We start from the raw sequence: 24,544 nt of genomic DNA, 5'->3' as shown, positions 1-24,544 counted from the left end.
GTAGAAGGATCCCTCCATCTTTCCAGCGACCTTGGCAACAGACTTGATGTACGTGTTCCATTTCAGATCAGGAGTAAAGGTCAAACCCAGAAGCTTGTCAAAACACGGGGCCTCTCCCAGACGAGAGCCATCCATCACAATTGATGCCAGATGGGGATCAGAGCGTTAATAATGTAAGGATAGGAGTATGGTTTTGGATGCATTAAAGGTAACTAACCACATCTTCCCCCACTGAACCACGCGCTCGAGATCAGAGGAGAGAGAATCAGAGAGAACTTTGTCATTTACAGCCTTTGATGTGTTGCCGTAGATGGTCGTGTCATCAGCATAGATGTCAACGAATGATTTAAGTATGTGTTTAGGGAGGTCATTGATGTAGATCAGGAAGGGAGTTGGGCCTAGGATTGACCCCCGAGGGACTCCAGCATTTATATTGCAGGCCTCCGATTTTTGTCCATCTACCACTACTCTCATGAGCCTATCGGAGAGAAATGATTTAATGATTGAGAAAACATTTCCAGTCATACTGTAGCTGGAAGTATTGTGAAGTAGACCCTTATGCCATACCTTGTCGAAGGTCTTTGATATGTCAAGAGCAATTGCCCTAGAAAGGAAGCCTTTGTCAAGCGATTCACTAATCCTGTGGGATATAACCGTCAGCACATCTGCGGTAGATCTTGCAGAGCGGAAACCATATTGTGTGTCACTAAGAAGGTTACTCATGCTGAGGTGGTTGACTATTTCTCTATTTTATATGGATTCCAGTAACTTACTCATAACACACAGGAGACTTATTGGTCTGTACTGAGAGGGATATGACTTATCACCTGAATTCTTAAATACAGTGCAAACTGATGAGGTATTCCAGGGAGTCGGAAAGCACTTCTCCTTAAGGCAGCGCTTAAACAGTTTCGTAAGTATGGGAGCAAGTTCTGGTTGAAGCTTTTTTAACACTATAATTGGGATGCCATCATGGCCAGTTGCTTTACTGGAATCTAAGTTCTTGATTAGCTTGGCGACCTCATGCACGGATATTTGTATGTTACCTAGCTTGTTCTGTGTTATAGGAGGAAATATGGGGAGTTGATGGCCTTCGTCGCATAGGGTAGAATTAGCTGCATAGTTCTTTGCAAATAGTTTGGCCTTGTTTGACGCTGACGAGATGACCTCTGGTCCATTGATAATGGTTGGGATAGAACGCACACTTCTGTTCAGGATCCTATTTGTTATTTGCCAAAACTGGTGGGGACCAAGCCGCTGATCAGCAACCTTGGGTTTAACAGACTGGGCATATAGCTCTCTTGCATTTTTTATTACTCTTTTACAGTGGTTGCTGGCAGTCCTGAAAGCAGCTTTTTTCTGTGTTTTTCAGAGTGATGAGGCCTCAGACATTCTGTCTCCAACAGTAAGGTTGGTAGTGTCCAATCAACGTTGAGTTCAAATAGGGGCTTTTGGTTCAATTGGTGAAGATTTTTATGTTTTTATGATTTTTTCCCTATGTATAGTACACACTCACACACAATTACACACGCATACATATACATACATGTACACATACACATACATACCCATATGCATGCACGCAGGCATACATACATATACAAACGCATATACACAGAAATATATGTAGGAGCAGACATATGTACACACCTACCTACACACTCACACACGTACTCACACACATCCACCCATATTGGTTAATTTTTTTTGTCTTTCCCAATCAAAACACGCGTGCATACATGTACTTAATCATTCAAACATAAGTACACGCACACACACATAAGTAAGATGGAGAATAGGCATATCATATACACCCACACGCACGCATAATCACACACATACATATACATGCGCATACACATATATATACATACATGTGTGTACATACATGCTCATATCATCATCGGCGGTCACTCGTGTCCGAGTAAGACCTCCGTTGTGGCTTCTGTGGGTCCTCAGGTGAGCATAGAGCCCAATCCTAGACCCAATTTTTCTTGTGCAATTTGGGCAGATAAAGGTAGTAGTTGTGGGGTGGGTTGGGTGTGTCTGGTTGATAATCTGTCCATTCTGTGCTTGCGTTTATCCTCAGCAGCTTGATTTATGTCACTACTCGTCAACTCCAAGAAAAGTGCAGGGAGCAAAATTTACCATTATACATGGCTTTTATAGACCTTACTAAAGCCTTTGACTCTGTGAACCGTCAAGTCCTTTGGCTGGTTCTTGCAAGGTTTGAATGCCCAGAGAGGTACATTCGGGTACTGAGACTGCTACATGACAATATTTTTTTTTTTTTTTTTTTTTACATTTTCACCCCAAACAAGGCAAATTGCCACTTTGGTGTAGGGGGCTACTATCAGGGGCAACAACTACTGGGGTACTATGTAGGGATTTGGGCAGCAAGGTGTCGGTTCACGTTACACTTGAACTTCTGCACGTCAGTACTGTTGGGGAAGCAGGGACCTGGAATGGAATTCCAGAGTCTTGCGGTTCTGAGGAAGAAACTATTGGAGTAAAAAGATCTTTTACATCTAGGGACCTCTACAGTGTGGGGGTGGGATCTAGTAGCCTGTCGGGTTTGTCGAGGGTGCTCGCGTCGTGGGGGCACAAGTGATTGCAGTTCGTCAGAGCATTCACCACTAAAATACTTGTAGAAAAGGCAGAGGGATGCAACATTTCGTCGATGGGACAGAGGCTGAAGCTTAGATGCGAGTTCAGGGCCTATCAGGTTTGCGACTCTCTTTTGAACCTTGTCTAGGAGCGAAGGACTAGTAGCAGATGCACCAGCCCAGATGTGGCAGCAATACTCCATACATGGGCGAATGGTGGCCTTATAGAGGTACAGGATACTTTCGGGTGTTAGTAGTTTTCTAGCACGGTAGAGAGAGCCTACCTTTCTTGCAGCGGCCTTGGCAATGCCTTCAATGTAATTGTTCCAACTCATGTTTCCTGTGAACGTTAGGCCAAGGAGTTTGCAAGATGGACTCTCAGATAAAGAGTCGTTGGCTATTGCTATGGGTGGTAGAGAGGGTTTCTTGTAATTATTGAATGAAACTAGTTTAGTCTTGGCAGCATTGAACGCGACCAACCACTTTTGTCCCCATTCCACTACAGATTGGAGGTCTTCCTCTAGTGTTTCTGCCATTTCTTTAGAAATGTGTTCATTCGTCTTCCTGTCGTGTCTGCCATAGAGTGTAGTGTCATCAGCATATATGCCCATCTCAGAGGCAATGTTGTCGGGGAGGTCATTTATGAATATCAGGAACAATAGAGGTCCAAGGATAGAACCCTGGGGCACTCCCGCATTTATATCATATTGTTTAGATGTGCGACCATCGAGGACTACCTGGATTTTTCTCTTATCTAAGAAGGATTTAATTATGTTAAGTATTCTACCAGTGATACCGTATGATCTGATTTTACTGAGGAGACCCTCATGCCATACCCTGTCAAAAGCCTTAGATATATCTAGAGCTACCGCTCTGCCTTCCCCCGCTTTGTCCAGTGAATGGTATATACGTTCAGAGATCACAGTGAGGATGTCTGCTGTGGAACGGGCTTGTCTAAATCCATATTGTTTGTCAGTCAGTACAAAGTCAGCTACAGTCCTCAGTAGTAGTGGAGATGAAACAGAGCCCTTCAGGGTTGATACGGGAGTGAAACAGGGATGTGTCATTGCCCCAACCCTGTTCTCCATCTTCATTACTGCTATCCCCCATCTTACGGACAAACATCTTCCCCGTGGAGTTTATGATTATATACAGAACTGACAGGCGACTTTTTAACATCAACAGATTAAGGGCCAAAGGTTGAACGAACACCATATCCATTATGGAGCTACAGTATGCAGACGATAACGCCCTTGTAGCCCTCGCAGAAGAGGATCTACAGTGTACGCTGGTTGCCTTCACGAGGGCGTACAAACAGCTAGGACTAACAATTAATATAAAAACTCAAATCCTCCATCAATCACCACCAAACAGTACTCCAGTCTCACCCCCAAACATCTCCATCGATAACGCTAGACTGAAAAATGTGGACTACTTCCCATACCTAGGCAGCATCCTATCATCAAAAGCCAACATAGATGATGAAATACAACACCGTCTCAGCTGTGCAAGTGGGGCTTTTTCAAGGCTAAGGAAGAGAGTATTTGAGAACCGTGACCTTCTGGCAAAGACAATCATGGTATACAAAGCTGTCTTGCTGCCCACTCTTCTCTATGGATCGGAGACCTGGACAACAGACAGGAGGCACGTAAAAACCCTGGACCTACCACCAAAGATGCCTCCGAAAAATCCTCAGAATCAGTTGGAAGGACCGACGCACCAACACCAGCGTCCTGAGTGAGGCTGACATTCCTACTATCATCGCTACTGTTGCTCAACATGCTCATATATACGTATGCAGGCACACACACATACATACACACATGCACATATATGAAGCCATATGCAGGGGCTCACACATACACATACATCCATATACACACATACACGAATGCATGTACCCACCCATACATAAGCATACATACATATATATACATATATATATATATATATATATATACACACACACACATATATACAGGTGCGCATATATCCACCCAGTCCACCCATAAATATATGGACACACGCATCCACAATCACACACACACATACACATTCATACACCCATACCTTACATATATTTTATTTTTATTCAATTTTCACCCCAAACAAGACACAGTGCCACTTTGAAGCAGGGGGCTACTATCAGGGACTTAATTAGCGGGGTCATTATGAAGGGAGATGAATAGAAAGATGTTTGTTAACATTACACTTGAACTTCTGCATATCATTGCAGTTGGAAAAGCAGAATCCCGGAAGGGAGTTCCAAAGACCCGCAGTTCTGGGGAAGAAACTATTGGAGTAAAAGGCTTTCTTGCACCTAGGGATCTCTACTGTAAAGGGATGAGACTTAGTAGCTTGTCGGGTTTGTCGGGGGTAGTTACGTCGGGGAGGTACAAGTGTTTGCAGTTCGTCAGAGCATTCACCATTGAAGTATTTGTAGAACAGGCAGAGGGATGCAACATCTCGTTGATGGGACAGAGGCTGAAGCCTAGATGACAGTTCAGGACCTATCAGGTTGGCGACTCTCTTTTGAACCCTGTCCAGAAGCGAGAGACAAGAAGCAGATGCACCAGCCCAGATGTGACAACAGTACTCCATACATGGGCGAATGGTGGCCTTATAGAGGTATAGGATAGTGGCAGGCGTAAGTAGTTTTCTAGCACGGTAGAGGGAGCCAACCTTCCTTGCAGCAGCCTTGGCAATGCTCTCAATGTATCTATTCCAGTTCATATTCCCTGTAACCGTTAGGCCGAGGAGTTTAAAAGAAGTACTTTCAGGTAATGTGATCTTGGCCATTGCTATTGGTGGTAGAGAAGGTTTCTTGTAGTTATTGAAGGAAACAAGCTTAGTCTTAGCAGCATTGAATGTGACCAACCATTTTTGTCCCCATTCCACTACGGATTGGAGGTCATCCTCTAGCGTTTCTGCCATTTCCTTGGATATGTGTTCATTTGTTTTCCCCTCATATCTGTTATAGAGAGTGGTGTCATCGGCAAATATACCCATCTCCAAAACAATCTTATCAGGGAGGTCATTTATGAATATCAGGAATAATAGAGGTCCAAGGATAGACCCCTGAGGTACTCCCGCATTTATGTCATATTGTTTAGATGTACGACCGTCGAGGACAACTTGGATTTTTCTATTACTTAAGAAGGATTTAATTACATTATGAATTCTTCCAGTGATTCCATATGATCTAATTTTCCTTAGAAGACCATCGTGCCATACCCTGTCAAAAGCCTTAGATATATCGAGGGCCACCGCTCTACCCTCCCCTGTTTTATCCAATGAACGGTATATACGTTCAGAAACTACAGTTAAGATATCTGCTGTTGAACGGGCTTGCCTGAATCCATATTGTTTGTCAGTCAGGAGTTTAGCAGCTGTTAGGTGCTGGACTAGGGCTTGATTAACTAAGGACTCAAATATTTTGACGAAAAGCGGGAGGAGGCTAATGGGGCGATAATTTAGTGGGTCAGTTCTTTCACCAGAATTCTTGAAGACTGGTACCACAGAGGCGGTTTTCCAGCAGTCGGGAAAACAAGATTCGTTAAGGCATTTATTGTAAAGTTTGGACAGAACTGGAGCAACCTCGGCAGAGCATTTTTTAATATTGGTTGAAGTTTTCTTTCTTTCCTAATCCAAGCACCTATGTATACATGTATTCAGTCACCCAAATATAAGTGCATGTACACATACAAACACGATGGAGGATAGATAGCAGATGATATATATATACACATACACGCATACATACTCACACACACGTGCGCGCACACACACACACACACATATATATACACACATATATGTGTGTACATATACATACACACGTATAATTTCTAATTGTTTGTTTAGTTTAGGGAAATGGTATTATACTGGAGATGGATGTGCGCGCCCGTGAAAATGTGCGCATGCTTTATTGTGCTTGTTTTGTTTCGTGTGTGAGGGTGCTAATTTACCTAAGTATGCATGCGTGTAAATTTATTCTGTGTTTTGCCTACCTATGTGTATAATTATTGAGAGATGTTTAAGGCGGGGTTGAACCTTGCTATGAAGTGTTTTTCTTATGTTAGTAAGTAGAAGCAGTTGTCAGTTTGGAAAATGGGCATTATCTCGAATCTGCCTCGACTGCATGTGTGTATATGCTGTGAAACATGCAGTTGTCTATTTTCCGCGATTTTGATGTTGGATTGGTGTAGGTCTGCTCTATTACTAAGGTTTTTTGTGGTACCTATGTAGGATTTATCGCATGCTGCACATTTTATTGCATAGACGACGTTTTTTGAGGTGCAATTTAGATTTTTTTAAATTTTGAATGTACGCGCACCTGTATATATGTGTGTATGTATATATATATACATATATATATGTATAAAACCTTCACCATTTCAACCAAAAGCCCCTATTTGAACTCAGCGTTGACTGGACACTATCAACCTTTCTGTTGGAGACAGAATGTCTGAGGCCTCATCACTTTGAAAAACACATTTAGTATCAGCAGATGTAGAAATAACATGTCAAACTCTCATTTAAAATAAAACTTTTTACGAAAATATCTGAAGATAGCAAAACAAAACTTGAAACGCGTTATAAAAATATTTTAAAATAAAAATATGATAAAAGGCTGAAAACCAAAACACACAATTGTTGATAGCTACACTCTTTTAAATATATATATATATATATATATATATATATATATATATATATATATATATATATATATATATATATACTATTATATAATTTAATTATTGAGAATTAAATCAAATTTAAAAAAACATAAGACATTAAAACCCTGTAGAATTTTTAATTATCCGACAAGGTGTACAAATAAACTTGAACGACCTTATTCCGCAGAGTTTAAATCCTTGTAATTCTTCCCATCAGGGGGAATGTATACAATAATTTTTTCAAATTAATGCATTAAAGGAAATTATAAATATGAACTGAATCCTATTTGCATAAAAGGTTATTGAACAGTTTGTGAAAGTTTATAAACAATATGAAAACAGAAACAAGGAAAGAAAAAACAAGAATATGGAAGAAATCCAGTGCATAAGAAGGTCAAATCCGGAAGGAAACAGGATACATCCAAATAAGTCCGTTGATAATTTATTGATAATTCATTGATATTTCATTGATATTTCATTGATAATTCATTGATGATTCATTGATAATCCGTTCATAATCCGTAGATTATTTATAAGAATGGGAAAACATAATTACAGAAATCCAGGGTAAATTATTGTTTCCATGAAATCCATGGAGATCATGGAGAAGTAAAATTAAATTCTTTTCAAAAATTGTGTTCTTCTATTCTCATCTTGTTTGCATTAATTTTTTTTATATGGTTGGGATTACAAGTTAAATATTATTATTTGTATTTGCTTCAAGTTTACAGAAGTATTTAATTTATATATATATGTATATATATATATACATATATATATATATATATATATATATATATATATATATATATAAAGAGAGAGATTAGATTACCGTTTCAAAAATAATAAATAAATTAATAAAAATATTATTTGTTTACGTCCAAATAAAAAAAAAATGGGCGATTTCCTTAGAAACAAGAACTTCAATGTGAAGATGCCCAGTTTACACTATTGCAAACTAATAATACAATTGGGCTAAAGTTTTTGACAAGCGCTATTTGAATAGTATTCCTTTGTAAGATTTGCGACCTCGAATAAATACATTGAGGATATTGCAAAAGCTGCTGCAAAGAAGATGGATTCCCTCTATCGTGCTATCACGTCCTTATACCTGATCGTGTCCTGTATATCTGCACAGCCACCATTTCCCCATGCATGGAGTATTGGTATCACATCTCGGCTGGCGCATCCACCACTCGTCCCTCCCCCAAAAGAAAAGGTCCAAAAATTAGTCTCCAATCTAATAGGAACCGCACTATCGACACAGATCAAACCTCTGTCCCCTCGCCACAATGATGCATACTTTTGCCTGTTTTGCAAGTATTTTAACGGAATGGGATCTTATGAAATCATCGTACTTGTACGTCCACGACGTACATTTCCAGACAAATCTGTTGAGCAACAAAATCGCAACCTTCTACCGTTGATAATTAAATCTTAAATTGGTTATAGTCTATAGATTTCAAGTAAGGACCACATCCCACATTACATCTTTGAACTTGGCTTGAAAGTCAATACCCAAGTTTACCTGGATCTGCTGAAGGGTGTGGTGATCTCCTGGTACAATCAAGTAACCGCTGACAGACCCTGAGTGTGGCCGCAGGACGTAGTGCCGGACAGATGTTTAAAGAGACCCAAGCTTGGTTTCAGAAGTGTTATGACTTTGTACCCTTCTCTCACTGCCTTCCTCCTCCCCGGACCTGAACTCGCTGACCTTCTTCGTTTGGACATACATCAAGAACATCACCAACATGATCATCCACAATACTAAAGCCAGTCTGATTTCCGCCATCCGCCGAGTATTCGCCGAGCTCCCGCCAGCGCTTGTGGAAAAGGTATGCTCCCAGTTCCGGACCCATGACGAGGCGGTGATTGAAGCTGATGGTGGCTACATTGAACAGATGTCAGCTCTACTATATACTAAAGTTATCTGAATTGATTTCTTTAAATAAAAGTTTTAAAATAAAGCTGTAGTCTTGCTTTCTTTAGGGAGACACTTTTATCTTTTTCACTCTGTAATAATAAGACTATGTAAATTGAAGTTTGATTGATGGACTGACGGACCAAACCACTTACAGAAATTCTTGGATGTATAGATGAAGTGAAAAGAAGTGAGCGTATCTACAAAGTGAGGGTAACAGTTCTTGAAAAAGAATCGAAACTTAGTATTGGAGATGAAGCAATTCCAGATGAAGATACTGAAAATATTTTTTACTTACATACAAGCCGATAAGAAGTGTCACTATAAAATAAATGGACAAATTGTATCCTGTTGATAAGCCAATACTTGAAGTGATAACGGAAGCGACCCCGAGTAAACAGTGCAGGATTCCTGTCACCATCATGCTAGTGTATGGGTAACCAGGGATCATTTTGCCTTGCTAGGATTTCTTTAGCTGTGTGAGATGAACACAGTGATATGTCTGCAAAATAAATTAAATTAAAATAAATTAAAAATAACAATTAAAGACAAGACACATTTATTATTTACAAACAGTATGATCTGACGTTGCCCGGGACATAAACGAATGTTTCACAATCTTTAATTTTTATTGTCATCGAAATAAGTGAAATTTGATTGTCTGCTTTAGCTGGGGACCCATCACGTTGCACCGGTAGGAAGCTCACATGCCTCTTGCAGTGATTTATCTCACAATACATTGCAATCTACATTGCGTTGTATAGAACCTACTGTTTGTTTTATAAAACTATTTTTATATATAACAGCTTGCATTAACGTTTAATATGCAAAAGTCAAGTATCGTGCTTCAATTATGCTCTAAACATAAATATTCATTTTGAACGCGCCTCTATCATATAAAAGAACCTACTGTTTATTTTATATGCATGGCCTTAGTAGTCGTGCGCGAATAATGGCTTGAATTTAAGTTTAAATTGAAAGACACGTATTATGGTTCACTTGTGCTTTAAACAGAAACATACATTTCGAACGCGCCCCTATCATATCAAAGAACTTACAGTTTATTTTATACACCGAGCTTTTCGGCGTGTGTGGTAATAAAACTTCTCAAATGCACTTGTGGTGTTAAAATCGCCTGTTCCTTCTTTCATCGGATTATTTCGATTATAGATAATCGATTCTCATCCCAGCAATTCCGATACAAAACCCATCTAAAAACACTGCCAGTTACATAAAGTACATTCGTGTGAAACTTCACAAAAATCGGCCCAGCCGTTTTCGAGTCATTGCGAAACGAACTCACCCACACACAGACTCGCACAAAGTTTGTTTCATAAAATGGTAGAAAGTATTGTTATAAGCTCTACCTAAAAGTATATCGAGTCCTTCATATATAACGAGTTTCCCGTTTGGATTTGGAAGTATTGGAAGGGTTGAACACTCGCTGATCCTCGTTCAATCCCGGGCAATGTCAGGTTTGTCTGCTAGTAATAAATAAGTCTGCATAGTTAACAGTGATAAATGACTCTATATAAGACCCCTTTCAGGCAGAGGATACCCTTACTTCATGCTAGAAAATTTTGTTTTTACTTGGGAGTCACCACTTATCAAGGCCCGAAGGCCAATTGAGGATAAGAGTTAATAAGGTGTTAGTTTAGTAATCGTTAATGGTGTAAATTGTGTAGGATTGGATTATTTGTGCGCATGGTTCAACAAGAACTTGTTTACATTAGATTTGAAGATCATCATGTTGTATCCAATCGGGAAGCAGGATAGCAGAACAGTGTTCCACAGGCGAGAAGTTCTGGGAAAGGAGCTTTTTTTTCTTCAATGATATTTTTTTGTCTTGCTTCAAAGTCATACAATGATTGAGAAGCTTGTATTGCTAAGTTGAGCGTTCTTTAAACACTTTGCAACAGTGAAGGCAAATCTGAAAACTTTAGTGCTGTTCCATCCCTGTCTGAACTGAAAAGTTATTTATCAGAAAACAATTTCTATAATTGCAGATTAGAAACATCCACACGAAACTGATTCAATAAAAAATAGTTCTCTCCCACTGCAAGAACTTAGACACCAGAGTCGGTAAGGTGGATTGAGAAGTCAGCACCCCCAGAGGAGGAGCACTTTGACCTGCAAAAGTACTTGGGCAACCGTGTCAGTATTCCTCGATAACGGTGCCTAAGACGATTAGGAATAAACTAACTCCTTCTCAAAGAGAGAAGGTAAGATCGTGGAAAGTGGACTACCTAGAACTAAACAGAAGGAAACTCACGCCGAAAAATTTGTAGAGATCGGGTCATTAAGAGAATACTCTAATCTCTGGTGATTTTGTGGGCCCAGGGGTAAAGATCTCTACCCGATTCAACTTAAATGCAAACTCAAAAATATTTTGTTCATGATCTACTATTATATAAAAGTCACTTTGTGTGTGTTTGTGTGTCTATGTATATGTCTGAGGGAGTTCCTTCCTCATAGGTTCAAAAACGGCTGAGCCAATCTTTTGCAATTTTGCACAAAGCTAATTCATATGTCTGGCAGTGTTTCTTAGATGTTTCATACAGAATTTTATCAGATAAGTATTGAAAATAGAAATCCGATCTTTACAATATATTTTCTCTCTTATAGATAAAAAAAAGGAATAATTTTTACAGGGGGGGGGATATTTTAAGTTACACCGTCATAGGAGATAGTAAAATTTCAGTAAATTATTTCTTAAAACAGATTTATTTTAATCTGGAGATGTAGCTTAGTGGTAAGGCATTCGACTACAAATCGACTGATCCCCTGTTCTAGCTCGGGTAGACCTCACTATTTTATTTTAAGTTTCTCATGAGTTAAATTTACAATAAAAGTACCATTTAATATCTAGTTTGATGCGCAGTAATTTGCATGTCAAAATGTATACGCCAAAATGACGTCATAAAAGACCTAACATAAAATGGCTCTTGTTTAAAAGCGACAATTTGTTGTTGTTGTTGTTGTTGTTTTTGTTTTTGTTGTTGTTGTTGTTGGTGGTGGTGGTGGTGGGTTTTTTTTTTTGGGGGGGGGGTGTTTTTTTCAAATACAACCGAATTTTCGAGTTCGGCACTCGAATTGCCATTCAAACTTCTATAAAATGACGAATTTTCAAAGTTCGACTTGCATGTACATATAAAAGTTTTACCATAGCCCGACAAATTATCACTATAACACGATCAGCCGGTCACTAGCGTGCGACCGGCGTCACGTGTTTTTTTTTTTTTTTTTTTTTTTTTTTACAAAGGCATCACCACATTATCAAGGCCCAGAGGCCACTCAAGGATAAGGGTTAAAGAGTGTACAGTAGAAATTGGTCAATATAGTAATCATTAGTAATGAAAATTTGGTAAATTTAATAACTTATATGGAACGGCTCATCAAGAACTTATTTACTTTAGACTTGAACACAACCATATTGTAGTCAGCCGGAAAGCAGGAAAACGGAAGACAATTCCACAGGCGTGGAGTTCTAAGAAAGAAGCTTTGTTCATGGAAACTACGTTTAGGTTTAGGCACAGATAAAGAGTGGGGGAAATTATTGATAGTGTTTACATCTAGACGAGTGTTTCTTGTGAAAGTTTGGCGAGGGGGGACCATAGATTGAAGCTCAGTTGAACACTTTCCATGAAAATAACGATACATCAGAGACAAACTCGCAACATCTCTTCTGTGAGATAGAGGTTGCAAGGAGGAGAAAAGGACATCTCCTACGAGGCTACGAAGTCTATTTTGAACTCTATCAAGGCAGGACAAGTCCTTTCTAGCAGCTCCTGGCCAGATGTGGCAACAGTATTCCATCCTTGGACGTACCTGGCTCTTATATAGATAGAGAATAGCATCAGCAGTGAGATATCTACTGGATCGATAGAAAGATCCCACCATTTATGTCTTAGAAACGGTCCCATGAAGATGTAAAAAGTGGCCAGTCATTATTAAGAAGAAAATCATACCTGAGATGTTGGACATGGCTGTGTGGCTCCTTCTTCTCTCAGGAAACGTCTTGACCTTTGATGGAATTTGGGTTGCAGTCTTCCTTTTCCTTAAAACAACTTCATTTTTAAATGAAGAAATTTATGGCAGACACAAAAAAAACGATACGCGACAAAATTGCAAATCTATCTATACTCCGATAAATTCGGTTTTCTTTTGTGTGTATCGATATTCATATTAAACCCCCTCTTTTCTATTTATTTAATGTATTTATTTGGGGTAAAAACCAGCTCCCCTAAAAGTAGGCAAAAAGGGGACACTCTGGTTACCAAAAATAATAATTGTCCTAGTATAGAGGGTTTCCCCTCCATTGACTGGTACAAATTATCTTAAGTGTAGCATCCACAGAACAGATACTACACCTTGATCCCAGCCGGAAGGCCGAGAACAACAGAAAAAAGGTAATGTATTTATTTACTCCCCCACCGAGCAAATTAGGCACAAATCCTATTTTTAATGTGAGAAGTGAAGGGGGGAAATGGAAACGAACTCCCCGGGTCGTAGGGGAGCTGGATAGTGACAATTGGTATGAAGGGTTTCCCCTACATTGACCAAGGTCTTACATATGGTGTTTGCTTGCAGTATCTGCCGGAACAGATACTACACTTTGATGAAAGCCAAGAACAAAAGAAAAAAGGCTAGCTTCTTTTCTATTTATTTAAAAAGAAAATACAATTTTCTTATATCTTGGTTGGGGAATTGCATTCACTAGCAAACGATCTAGCTAATTTGCATATTCTTTTAAACATTTATTTTTCCCCTTTTTTTAAACATTAATTTTTCCCTATAAGTTGCTTGGGTTTTTTAAAGAGATAATCATCTTTAGTTAACTATTACCTGTAATTATATTCATGCAGATATTCTACATTATTTATACTAGCATATAATATTTTTGAAAAAAGTTTATAGTAAAAATTGTTTCCATATATATTTATGTATACGTATATATTTTTGTAAAACAAATCTATCTATCTATATATCTATATATCTATCTATAAAAGTGAACGAGTCTGTCTCTGTCTGTCTGTCTGTCTGTCTGTCTGTGTACATTTCTCTATGCAATAACTCAATTTTTAGTCTACAGACTCGAAATTTGATATACAGGGTACTGAGATTTGGGAAAATCAATGTGATCGGTTTTTGGCCAGAAATTTGGCTGTTAAGGGGTCAAAGTTCAACGATTAGACCTTTGAGGACTCTACCAAACTCCTCCGACAATTTTGGGTATAAACACTTAAAATTTTAGATATAGGTTCCTTTGACATGGACCTAACTTAATAACTTTATTAGAGCCATAAACAATAAATGGTAAGGGGTCATAATAGGAGTCAATGTTTTATAATATTTACCGTTTTTTGTTGTTTTTTTTTTTGTTTTTGTTTTTTGCTCAGCATATACTTCACCCGTGCAACCTCGGGCACCCATGCTAGTACATCTATCAAAGTGAACGTGTCTGTGTGTCTGTCTGTGTGTCTGTCTGTGTGTCTGTCTGTGTACATTTCCCTACGCAATAACTCTGTCAATTTTTAGTCTACAGACTCGAAATTTGGTATACAGGGTACTGAGATTTGAGAAAATCGATGTGATCGGTTTTCGGACAGAAATTTGGCTAATAAGGTGTCAAAGTTCAACGATTTGATCTTTGAGAATTCTACCCAACTTCCCCGACAATTTTGGGTCTAAATACTTGAAATTTTAGATATAGGTTCCTTAGACATGGATCTAACTTAATAACTTGATTTGAGCCCAAAACAATAAATTTTAAGGGACCATAATAGGGGTCAAAGTTTTTAAAAATTAGACCAGTGCGGTCTCTACCTAATTACTCAGACAATTTCTGGTCTAAACATTTGAAATTTTACATAGAGGGTATTCAGAGATAGGGCAAGCTTTTTCATCGGTTTGGGTCGAAAATTTTTAGTTACCAATATATAAATGTACATATGTATGTTTGCATGTGTGCCTAAAACTTTCAATAGAGGTGACGGATTTTACCAAGATCAGCATCGTTTTGAAGTTCATCCTTTAATACGACAAATATCGAAAAATTAGCTAAAACCATTAATATCTTAACCTTTAACTAGGCACATTTCTACAGGGGTGTCGCTTTTTTCGCCGATATTTTTGAAAGATATTCTCTCCTTTTGATTGTCTAGCCTTAATTTAAACATAAGTCACTTCAGGTTTGGCGGTGGTCGTAACCGCAAAGACGTCAGGTTTTTTCCCCCGTTCTTTTCCTCCTTTGCGGTACAGGTTCGATCCTGCCTTCCTACTATCACTTTTTTTGCTCAACATACACATCCAAACACCCGGGCAACACCAGGCTGAAATGCTAGTATATCTATAAAAGTGTTAGTGTCTGTCTGTCTGTGTGCCTGTGTACATTTCCCTACGCAATAACTTTGTCTACAGACTAGAAATTTGATATATAGGGTACTGAGATTTGGGAAAATCTATGTGATCGGTTTTCGGCCAGAAATTTGGCTGTTAAGGTGTCAAAGTTCAACGATTTGACCTCTGAGAACTCTACCAAACTCCTCCGACAATTTTGGGTCTAAACACTTGAACTTTTAGATATAGGCTCTTTGGACATGATTTTAACTTAATAACTTGATTTGAGCCCAAAACAATAAATTTTAAGGGGTCATAATAGGAGTCAAAGTTAAAAAAATTGACCTTTTTTTTTTTTGTTTTTGTGGGTTTTTTTTTTTTTTTTTGGTTTTTTTGCTTACGTACACCGTCAAACACTCGGCAACGCCGGGCACCCATGCTAGTATATTATATAATCTTACCTATTTTTTTTTACAAATATATATATATTACAATACAATATACAATTTACATGTCCTACAATTGATTTTTTGCCATTACTTCTTTAAAACTAAGCTTGCTAATCTAACTAGTGTTGAGGGAAGGGGTACCTTTTCCCCTTCTCATTTACGAAAAGACAAAAACATGTGTGCTCACCTCATGACGGTCCAGATAGAAAGAGCCTGTTAGAGGAAAGGGAATTCTGTGGTTGACTTTCTGTGTATCTTTACGCTTATGGCCAAATCACCATCCGGCCATGCTGAAGAGTGTGTTAACAACCGGGGCACTGAGATATAGTGCCACATCAACAAGTCCGAGCTTCGAATGCAGATTTAACTTCTCTATAGTATCAAATTTTCGCAAAGCCCTGCTTTTGAATACGTATATAAATTATCCAGGCATCAAGAATGTTTCAAATTCGTGTTTAACATTCAAATGAGTATCATATATTAACAAGAAAATAATTTAACTTCTGCCCAAAGTGTATTTAAATATTTAAAGCACGTTACATTTAAATGCTATTTTTAAATGTGAGTAGTGAAGGGAAAATGGGGACCAACTCCCCTGGGAGTAGGGGAGCTGGATAGTGACAATTGGTATTGAAGGGTTTCCCCTACATTGACCAAGGTCTTATAATGCCAGAACAGATGGTATTTATTTGCTCCCCCACCGAACAAATTAGGCACAAGGCCGATTTTTTAAGTGAGGAGTGAAGGGGAAATGGGGACCAACTCCCCGGGAAGTAGGGGAGCTGGATAGCGACAATTGGTATGAAGAGTTGCCCCTACATTGACTAAGGTCTTATATGTGGAGTTGCCCCCACATATGGTCTTTGCTTGCAGTATCTGCCGGAACAGATGGTATTTATTTGCTCCCCCACCGAGCAAATTAGGCACAAGGCCGATTTTAATGTGAGGAGTGAAGGGGAAATGGGGACCAACTCCCCGGGGAGTAGGGGAGCTGGATAGTGACAATTGGTATGAAGGGTTGCCCCTACATTGACCAAGGTCTTATATGTGGGGTTGCCCCCACATATGGTCTTTGCTTGCAGTATCTGCCGGAACAGATAATACACTTTGATCCCGGCCCGAAGGCCGAGAACAACAGAAAAAGGCAAGCCTCTTTTCTATTTATTTGAAAAGAAAATACAATTTTCTTATATCTTGGTTGGGGAATTGCATTCACTAGCAAACGATCTATCTAATTTGCATATTCTTTTAAACATTTATTTTTTTCCTTTTTTTAAACATTCATTTTTCCCTATTAGTTGCTTGCGTTTTTTAAAGGGATAATCATGTTAACAAAAAAATCATTTAACTTCTGCCCAAAGTGTATTTAAAGCACGTTACATTTAAATGCTATTAAACATTTTATGTTTTTTTTCATGAAAATAACTGCCAGTTAAATAAATATACGCATATTTTAAATTAGCCATACCATGGCGAATTTTCTCGTTGACTTCTGAATGTGCCTCCAACATTTAACCGAATCATATCCCAACACGTTCACTTCGAGTCATAACGACAATTTAAAAAGAAAATCCAATGAATCTTAACGGGAGTTTTTAAAATTCGAGGCCAATTTTCGACACTCAATTTTTTAAAGATCGACGCGAATCATTTCAGTCTTTCTCCTTCTCGACACATCCAAAGCTCGACATGATTCGTTCAATCTTTCTCCCTTTTTAACGCCTTCAACAAAATTCCACGCGTATCGTGTAATATTCTTATTCACTCGACACTTTCAATTTTTCAAGTTCTAGGTGAATCATTTAATTTTTTCCATTTCTCATCGCCTACAATTTTTAAAATTCGACGCGTATCATTTAGTATTTCCATTCTCTTGACACTTTCAATTTTTAAAGTTCTTTGCCGAAATAGCTTGTAATCAAATCAAACTGGACTCTTTTCAGCATTCGATCGCCGTTATAACTCCGATCTATTAAGTCCGGTTCTCCAAACTCCACTCCTATGCCATCTTTATTTCAGATCTTCTATTACGTCATTTATGCGTGTAGATTTTGATATGCAAATTACTGCATACCAAAGTACAATATCGCCGCTTTGTTTGCATATTTTAAAACTAAACATTAACCAAAGGTAATTTTCCAGGATATTCATCGGCAACTCCAAATATCAGCTGACGTGATACTGTAAACAAACACCGACGGAATTTGATGTACGATATTATCATTAAAATATTTTTATTTACACGTTCATTTTTTGTTGTTTTAATTTTTTTCGAATTAGTCCACCGGACAAATTATTCCTCGTAATATATAATAATCAATAGAGAGGGTGTATTCTATAATAATACATATGCAATCTGCATGAATTAGAATATCGTGTTTAAACTTATTGTATTACCAGGCAACGCCAAGCTGCCAGCTTGTTAGAGGATAAATGTAGATTCGATAAATCAACATAATATGAAAGAAAACCAACAACGTTCTGTATGAATGTAATTGCTAGTGGACAGAGGATATATGTGTGTAAGAGTAAAAATTCCCCCGATCTGTATGTAAAGAGGAAATGAACGCATATTTAAAAAATAAACACAGAAGATAGTTGGCTAACGGCTGCCTAAATATATTCGCATATGTAATATTTGTTTAGGAAACTAAACTTGTCAATTAAATATGATAACAATACCTTTAGTCACATTGTTTGGATTATTTAAACTACTGTTTTTATATTTCTTGAATATAAAATCAACACCCACTATTTATCGTGTCTTGGTGTCCGACATAAAAAGTCTGTTGCAATGATTTTTGGAAATTGAACGAATAAAGAATCAGCAGGAGCCTTGTCGTGCCTTGTCGTACCTAAATTTGTCGTATATAAGTAGCAAAATGAATTGTCGTATATAAATAGCAAAACGAATTTATTAATGTAAATATATGTATTTATTGTTGCGTGTGTAATACTGAATTGATTTTAATGCCAATACAATGATAAAAAGGTCAGTCGTCACATATGATTAAACACATTCAAACTAAACTGGAAATACAAAAACGTTGCCTTCGTCAATGTGAGAATGAAGCGCAATTGTTTAGAAAAATCGTATTAACCGGTTTTTTATTGCCCACTCCTCAAATGTAAATTTATTTTTACATTTATTTTTTTTTAATTCTTTGGGGTATTTTGAGTAAGATGGTTTTTGGCACTGCTCGCCTCCCCCCCCCTCTCTCTCTCTCCTACACACACACACACACACACTCTATCTATCCATCTATCTCTATACACACATACACACCACAACATACACGCATACACAACACACACATACACACACCACATCATACCATAACACATGCTGCACCCCACCACGACACACACACATACACACCACAACATACACGCATACACTACACACTACAAACACACAGACACGCACAACATCATACCATAACACACACTCCCCCCACCATACACACGCATACATACACCACATCACACACTACGACCTACACATACGCACACACCCCAATATGCCACGCCACACGCACATATACACAAAAAAATCACACACCAATGCACACATTACACCACACCCATATATGCTTTTTACACTGTTCTGGCTCACTCTCGTACTCATGCTTTAAGTTTACAGGAGCTTGTAAACTTAAGTCATTACTTATTTATTCTATATATAATTAAAATGTAATGGTATAAAAGTAACACCATGGCTTCCTAAATATATTCGCATACGTACAACTTGCCAATTAAATGTATTCATATTGTTTGGGTCATTCAAACTACTATTCTTATTATTTTAATAACGTTTCGTTATAACCTCCAACCTTCTCCAGTTGTATTTTGTGGAACTCAGGAATCTTTCCGTCGAACTTGGGATTCGGCGTGGAATTTCGAACGGACCTTTTTTATTTAGTCTACGAGGGTAGCATGCCCCCGTTCAACCAACCATAACCGCAAAATAGTCCTAAGTAATTCGCAATAATATTTGGAGTATTGCCTGCAACCTTGTACATTTGTACACACTTTGTGGCTACAGTCGAAAAGTGAGAAGGGGACAGCTACGTTTCTTCTGTGAGAAAGGGATAACTACGTCTCTTCTGTAGAAAGGAAATAGCGACGTCTCTTTTGTGAGAAGGACAGAGCGAAGTCTCTTTTGTGAGAAGGAGATAGCGACGTCTCTTTTGGGAGGAGACAGCGACGTCTCTTTTATGAGAAGGAGAAAGCGACGTCTCTTTTGGGAGGAGACAGCGACGTCTCTTTTGTGAGAAGGAGATGGCGACGTCTCTTTTGGGAGAAGGAGATAGCGACATCTCTTTTGTGAGAAGGAGATAGCGACGTCTCTTTTGGGAGGAGATAGCGACGTATCTTTTGAGAGAAGGATATAGCAACGTCTCTTTTATGAGAAGGAGAAAGCGACGTCTCTTTTGTGAGAAGGAGATAGCAACGTCTCTTTTGGGAGGAGATAGCGACGTCTCTTTTGGGAGAAGGATATAGCAAAGTCTCTTTTATGAGAAGGTGAAAGCGACGTCTCTTTTGGGAGAAGGATATAGCAACGTCTCTATTATGAGCAGGAGATAGCGACGTCTCTTTTGGGAGAAGGATATAGCAACGTCTCTTTTATGAGAAGGAGAAAGCGACATCTCTTTTATGAGAAGGAGATAGCGACGTCTCTTTTGGGAGAAGGATATAGCAACGTCTCTTTTATGAGAAGGAGAAAGCGACGTCTCTTTTGTGAGAAGGTGATAGCGACGTCTCTTTAGGGAGAAGGATATAGCAACGTCTCTTTTATGAGAAGGAGAAAGCAACGTCTCTTTTATGAGAAGGAGAAAGCGACGTCTCTTTTGGGAGAAGGATATAGCAACGTCTCTTTTATGAGAAGGAGAAAACGACGTCATTTTTATGAGAAGGGGAAAGCGACGTCTCTTTTGTGAGAAGGAGATAGCAACGTCTCTTTTATGAGAAGGAGATAGCGACGTGTCTTTTGGGAGAAGGATATAGCAACGTCTCTTTTATGAGGAGATACCGACGTCTCTTTTGTGAGAAGGAGATAGCGACATCTCTTTTGTGAGAAGGAGATAGCGACGTCTCTTTTGGGAGGAGATAGTGTTGTGGCCTTATTTTAGGGGTTCACAATATCAAACAGGAAAGTCGGTAAAGTCATGTCAACGATTAGGCTGGCATGAAGTTTCTGATTAGAGAATCCAAAATGGCTGCCTTTCACAGCGATGGGAGTGTCCATGTGAAGACAGGAATAGGGGTGTCAGTTACCCCACAACACCCCCCTCCGAAGATTTATTTCCCTGAAATATATTTTTTTCTCTTAGGGTTGACTTCCAAGGGGTCCGTCAGCTTCCTTTTTCTAGTGGAACGACGTAATTCCGTACTGGTTTGAGGATGTTCCTGATCAAATGCCTCATATAGGAGGTCCATCGTCTCTTCTTCAGATGGAATTTCACTTGGCTCGTCTGAAGTGCGTTTGCGAATTTGGTTTAAGTGTTTCTTATGTGTGGAGTGTGGTCCTTCCACCATATAGACCATACGACCGATCCTGTTAATGATTGTTCCCCACTCCCAGAAGGTACTATTATCTTAATGCATTTGGAAAAATATCTTTTCTCCCGGCATGTAGTTCTTCTTGGGTATCGTCAGCTTGGTGTGTTTTATCTGCTTTGGTAATAACTTATCAAAAACTGGCCGTATTTTCCTTGCAAACATTACTTCCGCTGGAGACATCTGGGATGGTGTGTTTTCGTTGGGCGTTATGCGGTACACCTGAAGAAATTGTTGTAGGGCTTTTTCGGATGGCGTGTCCTTAGCCTTCTTCAAAGCTCTCGTCAGTGTGTCCACAAATCTTTCCGCCTGGCCGTTTGACCTGGGGTGGTATGTCGGAGTTGTAATGTGGTCCACTTGGAAGTCTCTAATGAACTCTTTAAAGTCCTCGGACGTAAACTGAGTGCCGTTATCTGACACTAAACAGTCGACCACTCCGAATCGTGCAAATAACCCATGTTTTTATGGTGAAGTCCGTGGTTGGGCTCTTACATCTAAAGACTTCGGGCCACTTAGAAAAACTGTCCACTATTATAAGGTAGTAGTGTCCATCAAGTGGTTCTGCATAGTCCACATGTATTCGTGACTATGGATAGTCGGCTTTGGGCCATGGACTGAATTGAATAGGTGGTGCTTTCGCAGCTAGAGCACACCTTCTGCATGATTTCACTTTTTCTTCAATGTCCTTGTCCATGCTTTTCCAGTACACGTATGAACGCACGAGGCTCTTCATTCTGGTGGCGCCAGGGTGTCCTGTGTGAAAATCCTTGAGGATTTTTTTTTTATGTAGGGTCGCTGGAATAACTACTCTATCTCTGTATAGTAGAACCTGGTCGCACACTGAGAAAGCTTCTGCTACTTGTTCATCCGATTCCAGTTTTGCTTTGGTTTCTTTTATAAAATCGTCACTCTCGGCTTCTTTTCTTATGTCGTCTAGGGTAACCGGAAGTTCTTTCACTGTGTTACATAGAATCAAGCTGTATTTCTTCTCTGATTGGAGTGATGCGATAACAGAATCCTCAAGCGGTTCTCCAGTTTTTGTATTAACCGGGATAGGCCGTCAGCATGTCCTAACTTCTTTGATGGTAGAAACTCCATTTCGAAGTCGTAATTGAGTAGGATTGTTCCCCCATCTTTGCAGTCTGTTTGCCGTATGTGTAGGCAATCCTTTTCTTGAACCAAAGATAGCGATGAGCGGCTTATGGTCCGTTTGAAGCTTAAAATGTCTTCCATGTAAAAATCTATTGAATTTAGTCACAGCGAAAATAATACTTACAGATTCTTTCTCTATTTGGGAATATTTTTTTCCGCCGGTAGTAGGGTTCTAGACGCATGTGCTATCGGTTTCGTTTAACAATCAGGCATTTTATTTAGGATGCATGCGCCGATTCCATATGCGCTAGCGTCACTAGCGACGATTATGTCCAGTTTCGGATTATAATGGGTCAGGAACAGTTCTGATGTGAGCACGTTTTTTAGCTTTTCGAATGCAGTCTGGCATTCTGTGGTCCAATCTCAAACTTTGTCCTTCCTAAGTAGCTCGTTTAGGGGTGCACGTAAAGTATGCAGGTTTGGAATAAAAGCTTGATAATAGTTGGCTAAGCCTAAGAAACTTTGCAAAGTTAAGTCATGTGGCTCAGGCATATTTCTTATCGTTGTGGACCTTTCAGGATCGGGCCGTCTACCGTTCTTGTCTATTATCTGACCAAGGTATTTAATTTGGTTGAGGAAAAATTCGCATTTTGTGTCTTTCAGTGTGAAGCCATACTAACTTATTTTTTCAAATACCCGAAAAACATGTCTTTTATGTTCTTCTATAGATTCACTTTTTACTAGAATGTCATCTAGGTATCCTATAAAAAAATCAAAACTGCTCAACATAGTGTCGATTATTTGCTGAAAGATAGCCGGGGTGACCTTGATCCCGAAAGCTAACCTATTAAACTTGAACAGTCCCCTGTGGGTGGTAATACACAAGAGTCTGGAGTTTTCTTCTTCCACGGGAATTTGTAGGTATGCTTCGCTTAAATCTAGTTTTGAGAAAATTTTTCCTCCATTGAATTTCGTAAATACTTCCTCGGGGCAAGGTAGCGGGTAGTGGTGATCCCTTAGTGCTGCATTCAACCCTGTCGAGAAGTCTGCGCAGACTCTAATATCCATTGATTTTTTTCTTTACGTATACAGTGGGGGCAGCCCACTCACTGTAGTCGACTTGGGTCAGTATTCCTGCCTTGACGAGTCTATCTAGTTCCTCGTCATTTTTTTTTTGTATGGAGGCAAATGGTATGCTGCGTTTCTTTTTAAAAACCGGAGTGATGTTATCTTTTAATTCGAACTTCGCCTTCATTTTTGTGCAGCAGCCTAATTTGCCTGAAAAAACATTAGGAAATGACTCCATCAAGTCTTCCTTAAGTTTTTTTGCTTCGGCTGTAGGGCTGTCTATTTTCTGACAAAAATCGCTCATGGGCGAGTCCCAGAGTTCAAATTGTTGAATCCAGTCTGTCCCGAAAAGATTATTTGATTTCTTTAACACAAACATTTTTAGTGTTAAAGTTTTGCCCTTCAATGTTTTGTTGTAGTGACTTCGCCTTCAAACCTAATGCTTTCTCCCGTTACCGAGTGAGCCACTCTGTTGGTTTGTCTCATTTTTGGTTTGCCAATTTTACACCAAGTATTATAGTTTATTATGGACAAATCTGAGCCACTGTCAAGTTGAAGCTTTACGTTTTTGTACCCGATTTTGACTATTACGTACTTCCGTACATTTTCATCTTTCCCTAGAATTCTCGTCGTTTTGACGTAACTCTTGCGAGGTCCTTTTACTCTGCAATGCGAGGCTTTGTGGCCATTGCGTCTGCATAGGTCGCATTTACGGGACCGGTAAGGACAATCTTTCTGCCAGTGGAGTTCTCCACATCCTCGGCATGGGTAACGTGGTAAATCAGGCTTATTTTGGTATGTTTCCTGAGTATTGCGTTTGGTTTTCAC

The 24,544-nt window shown here is 39.0% G+C and overlaps 1 protein-coding gene across 3 annotated transcripts in view; it reads right to left on the bottom strand.

The window, feature by feature from the left end:
- The window catches only part of LOC145256272 (uncharacterized), a 126,363-nt gene that overhangs the window by 91,634 nt on the left and 10,185 nt on the right, over positions 1 to 24,544 (bottom strand). For 2 of the 3 annotated variants that reach the window (XM_080114950.1, XM_080114953.1), the window contains exon 2: positions 9,508 to 9,711. The exons of the other annotated variant lie outside the window; for it this stretch is intronic. In XM_080114950.1, coding sequence (XP_079971076.1) covers positions 9,508 to 9,660 — 153 coding nt within the window. In that variant the 5' untranslated portion in view covers positions 9,661 to 9,711. The remainder of the gene's footprint in view (positions 1 to 9,507; positions 9,712 to 24,544) is intronic. 3 annotated transcript variants of the gene reach the window in all.

This window comes from Euprymna scolopes, chromosome 32 (genome assembly GCF_053919585.1).
Source record: "Euprymna scolopes isolate OS-2025 chromosome 32, ASM5391958v1, whole genome shotgun sequence".
Taxonomy (NCBI): domain Eukaryota; kingdom Metazoa; phylum Mollusca; class Cephalopoda; order Sepiida; family Sepiolidae; genus Euprymna; species Euprymna scolopes.
Note: the sequence above shows the minus strand (reverse complement) of the source record. Positions and strands in the feature narration are given on the sequence as shown.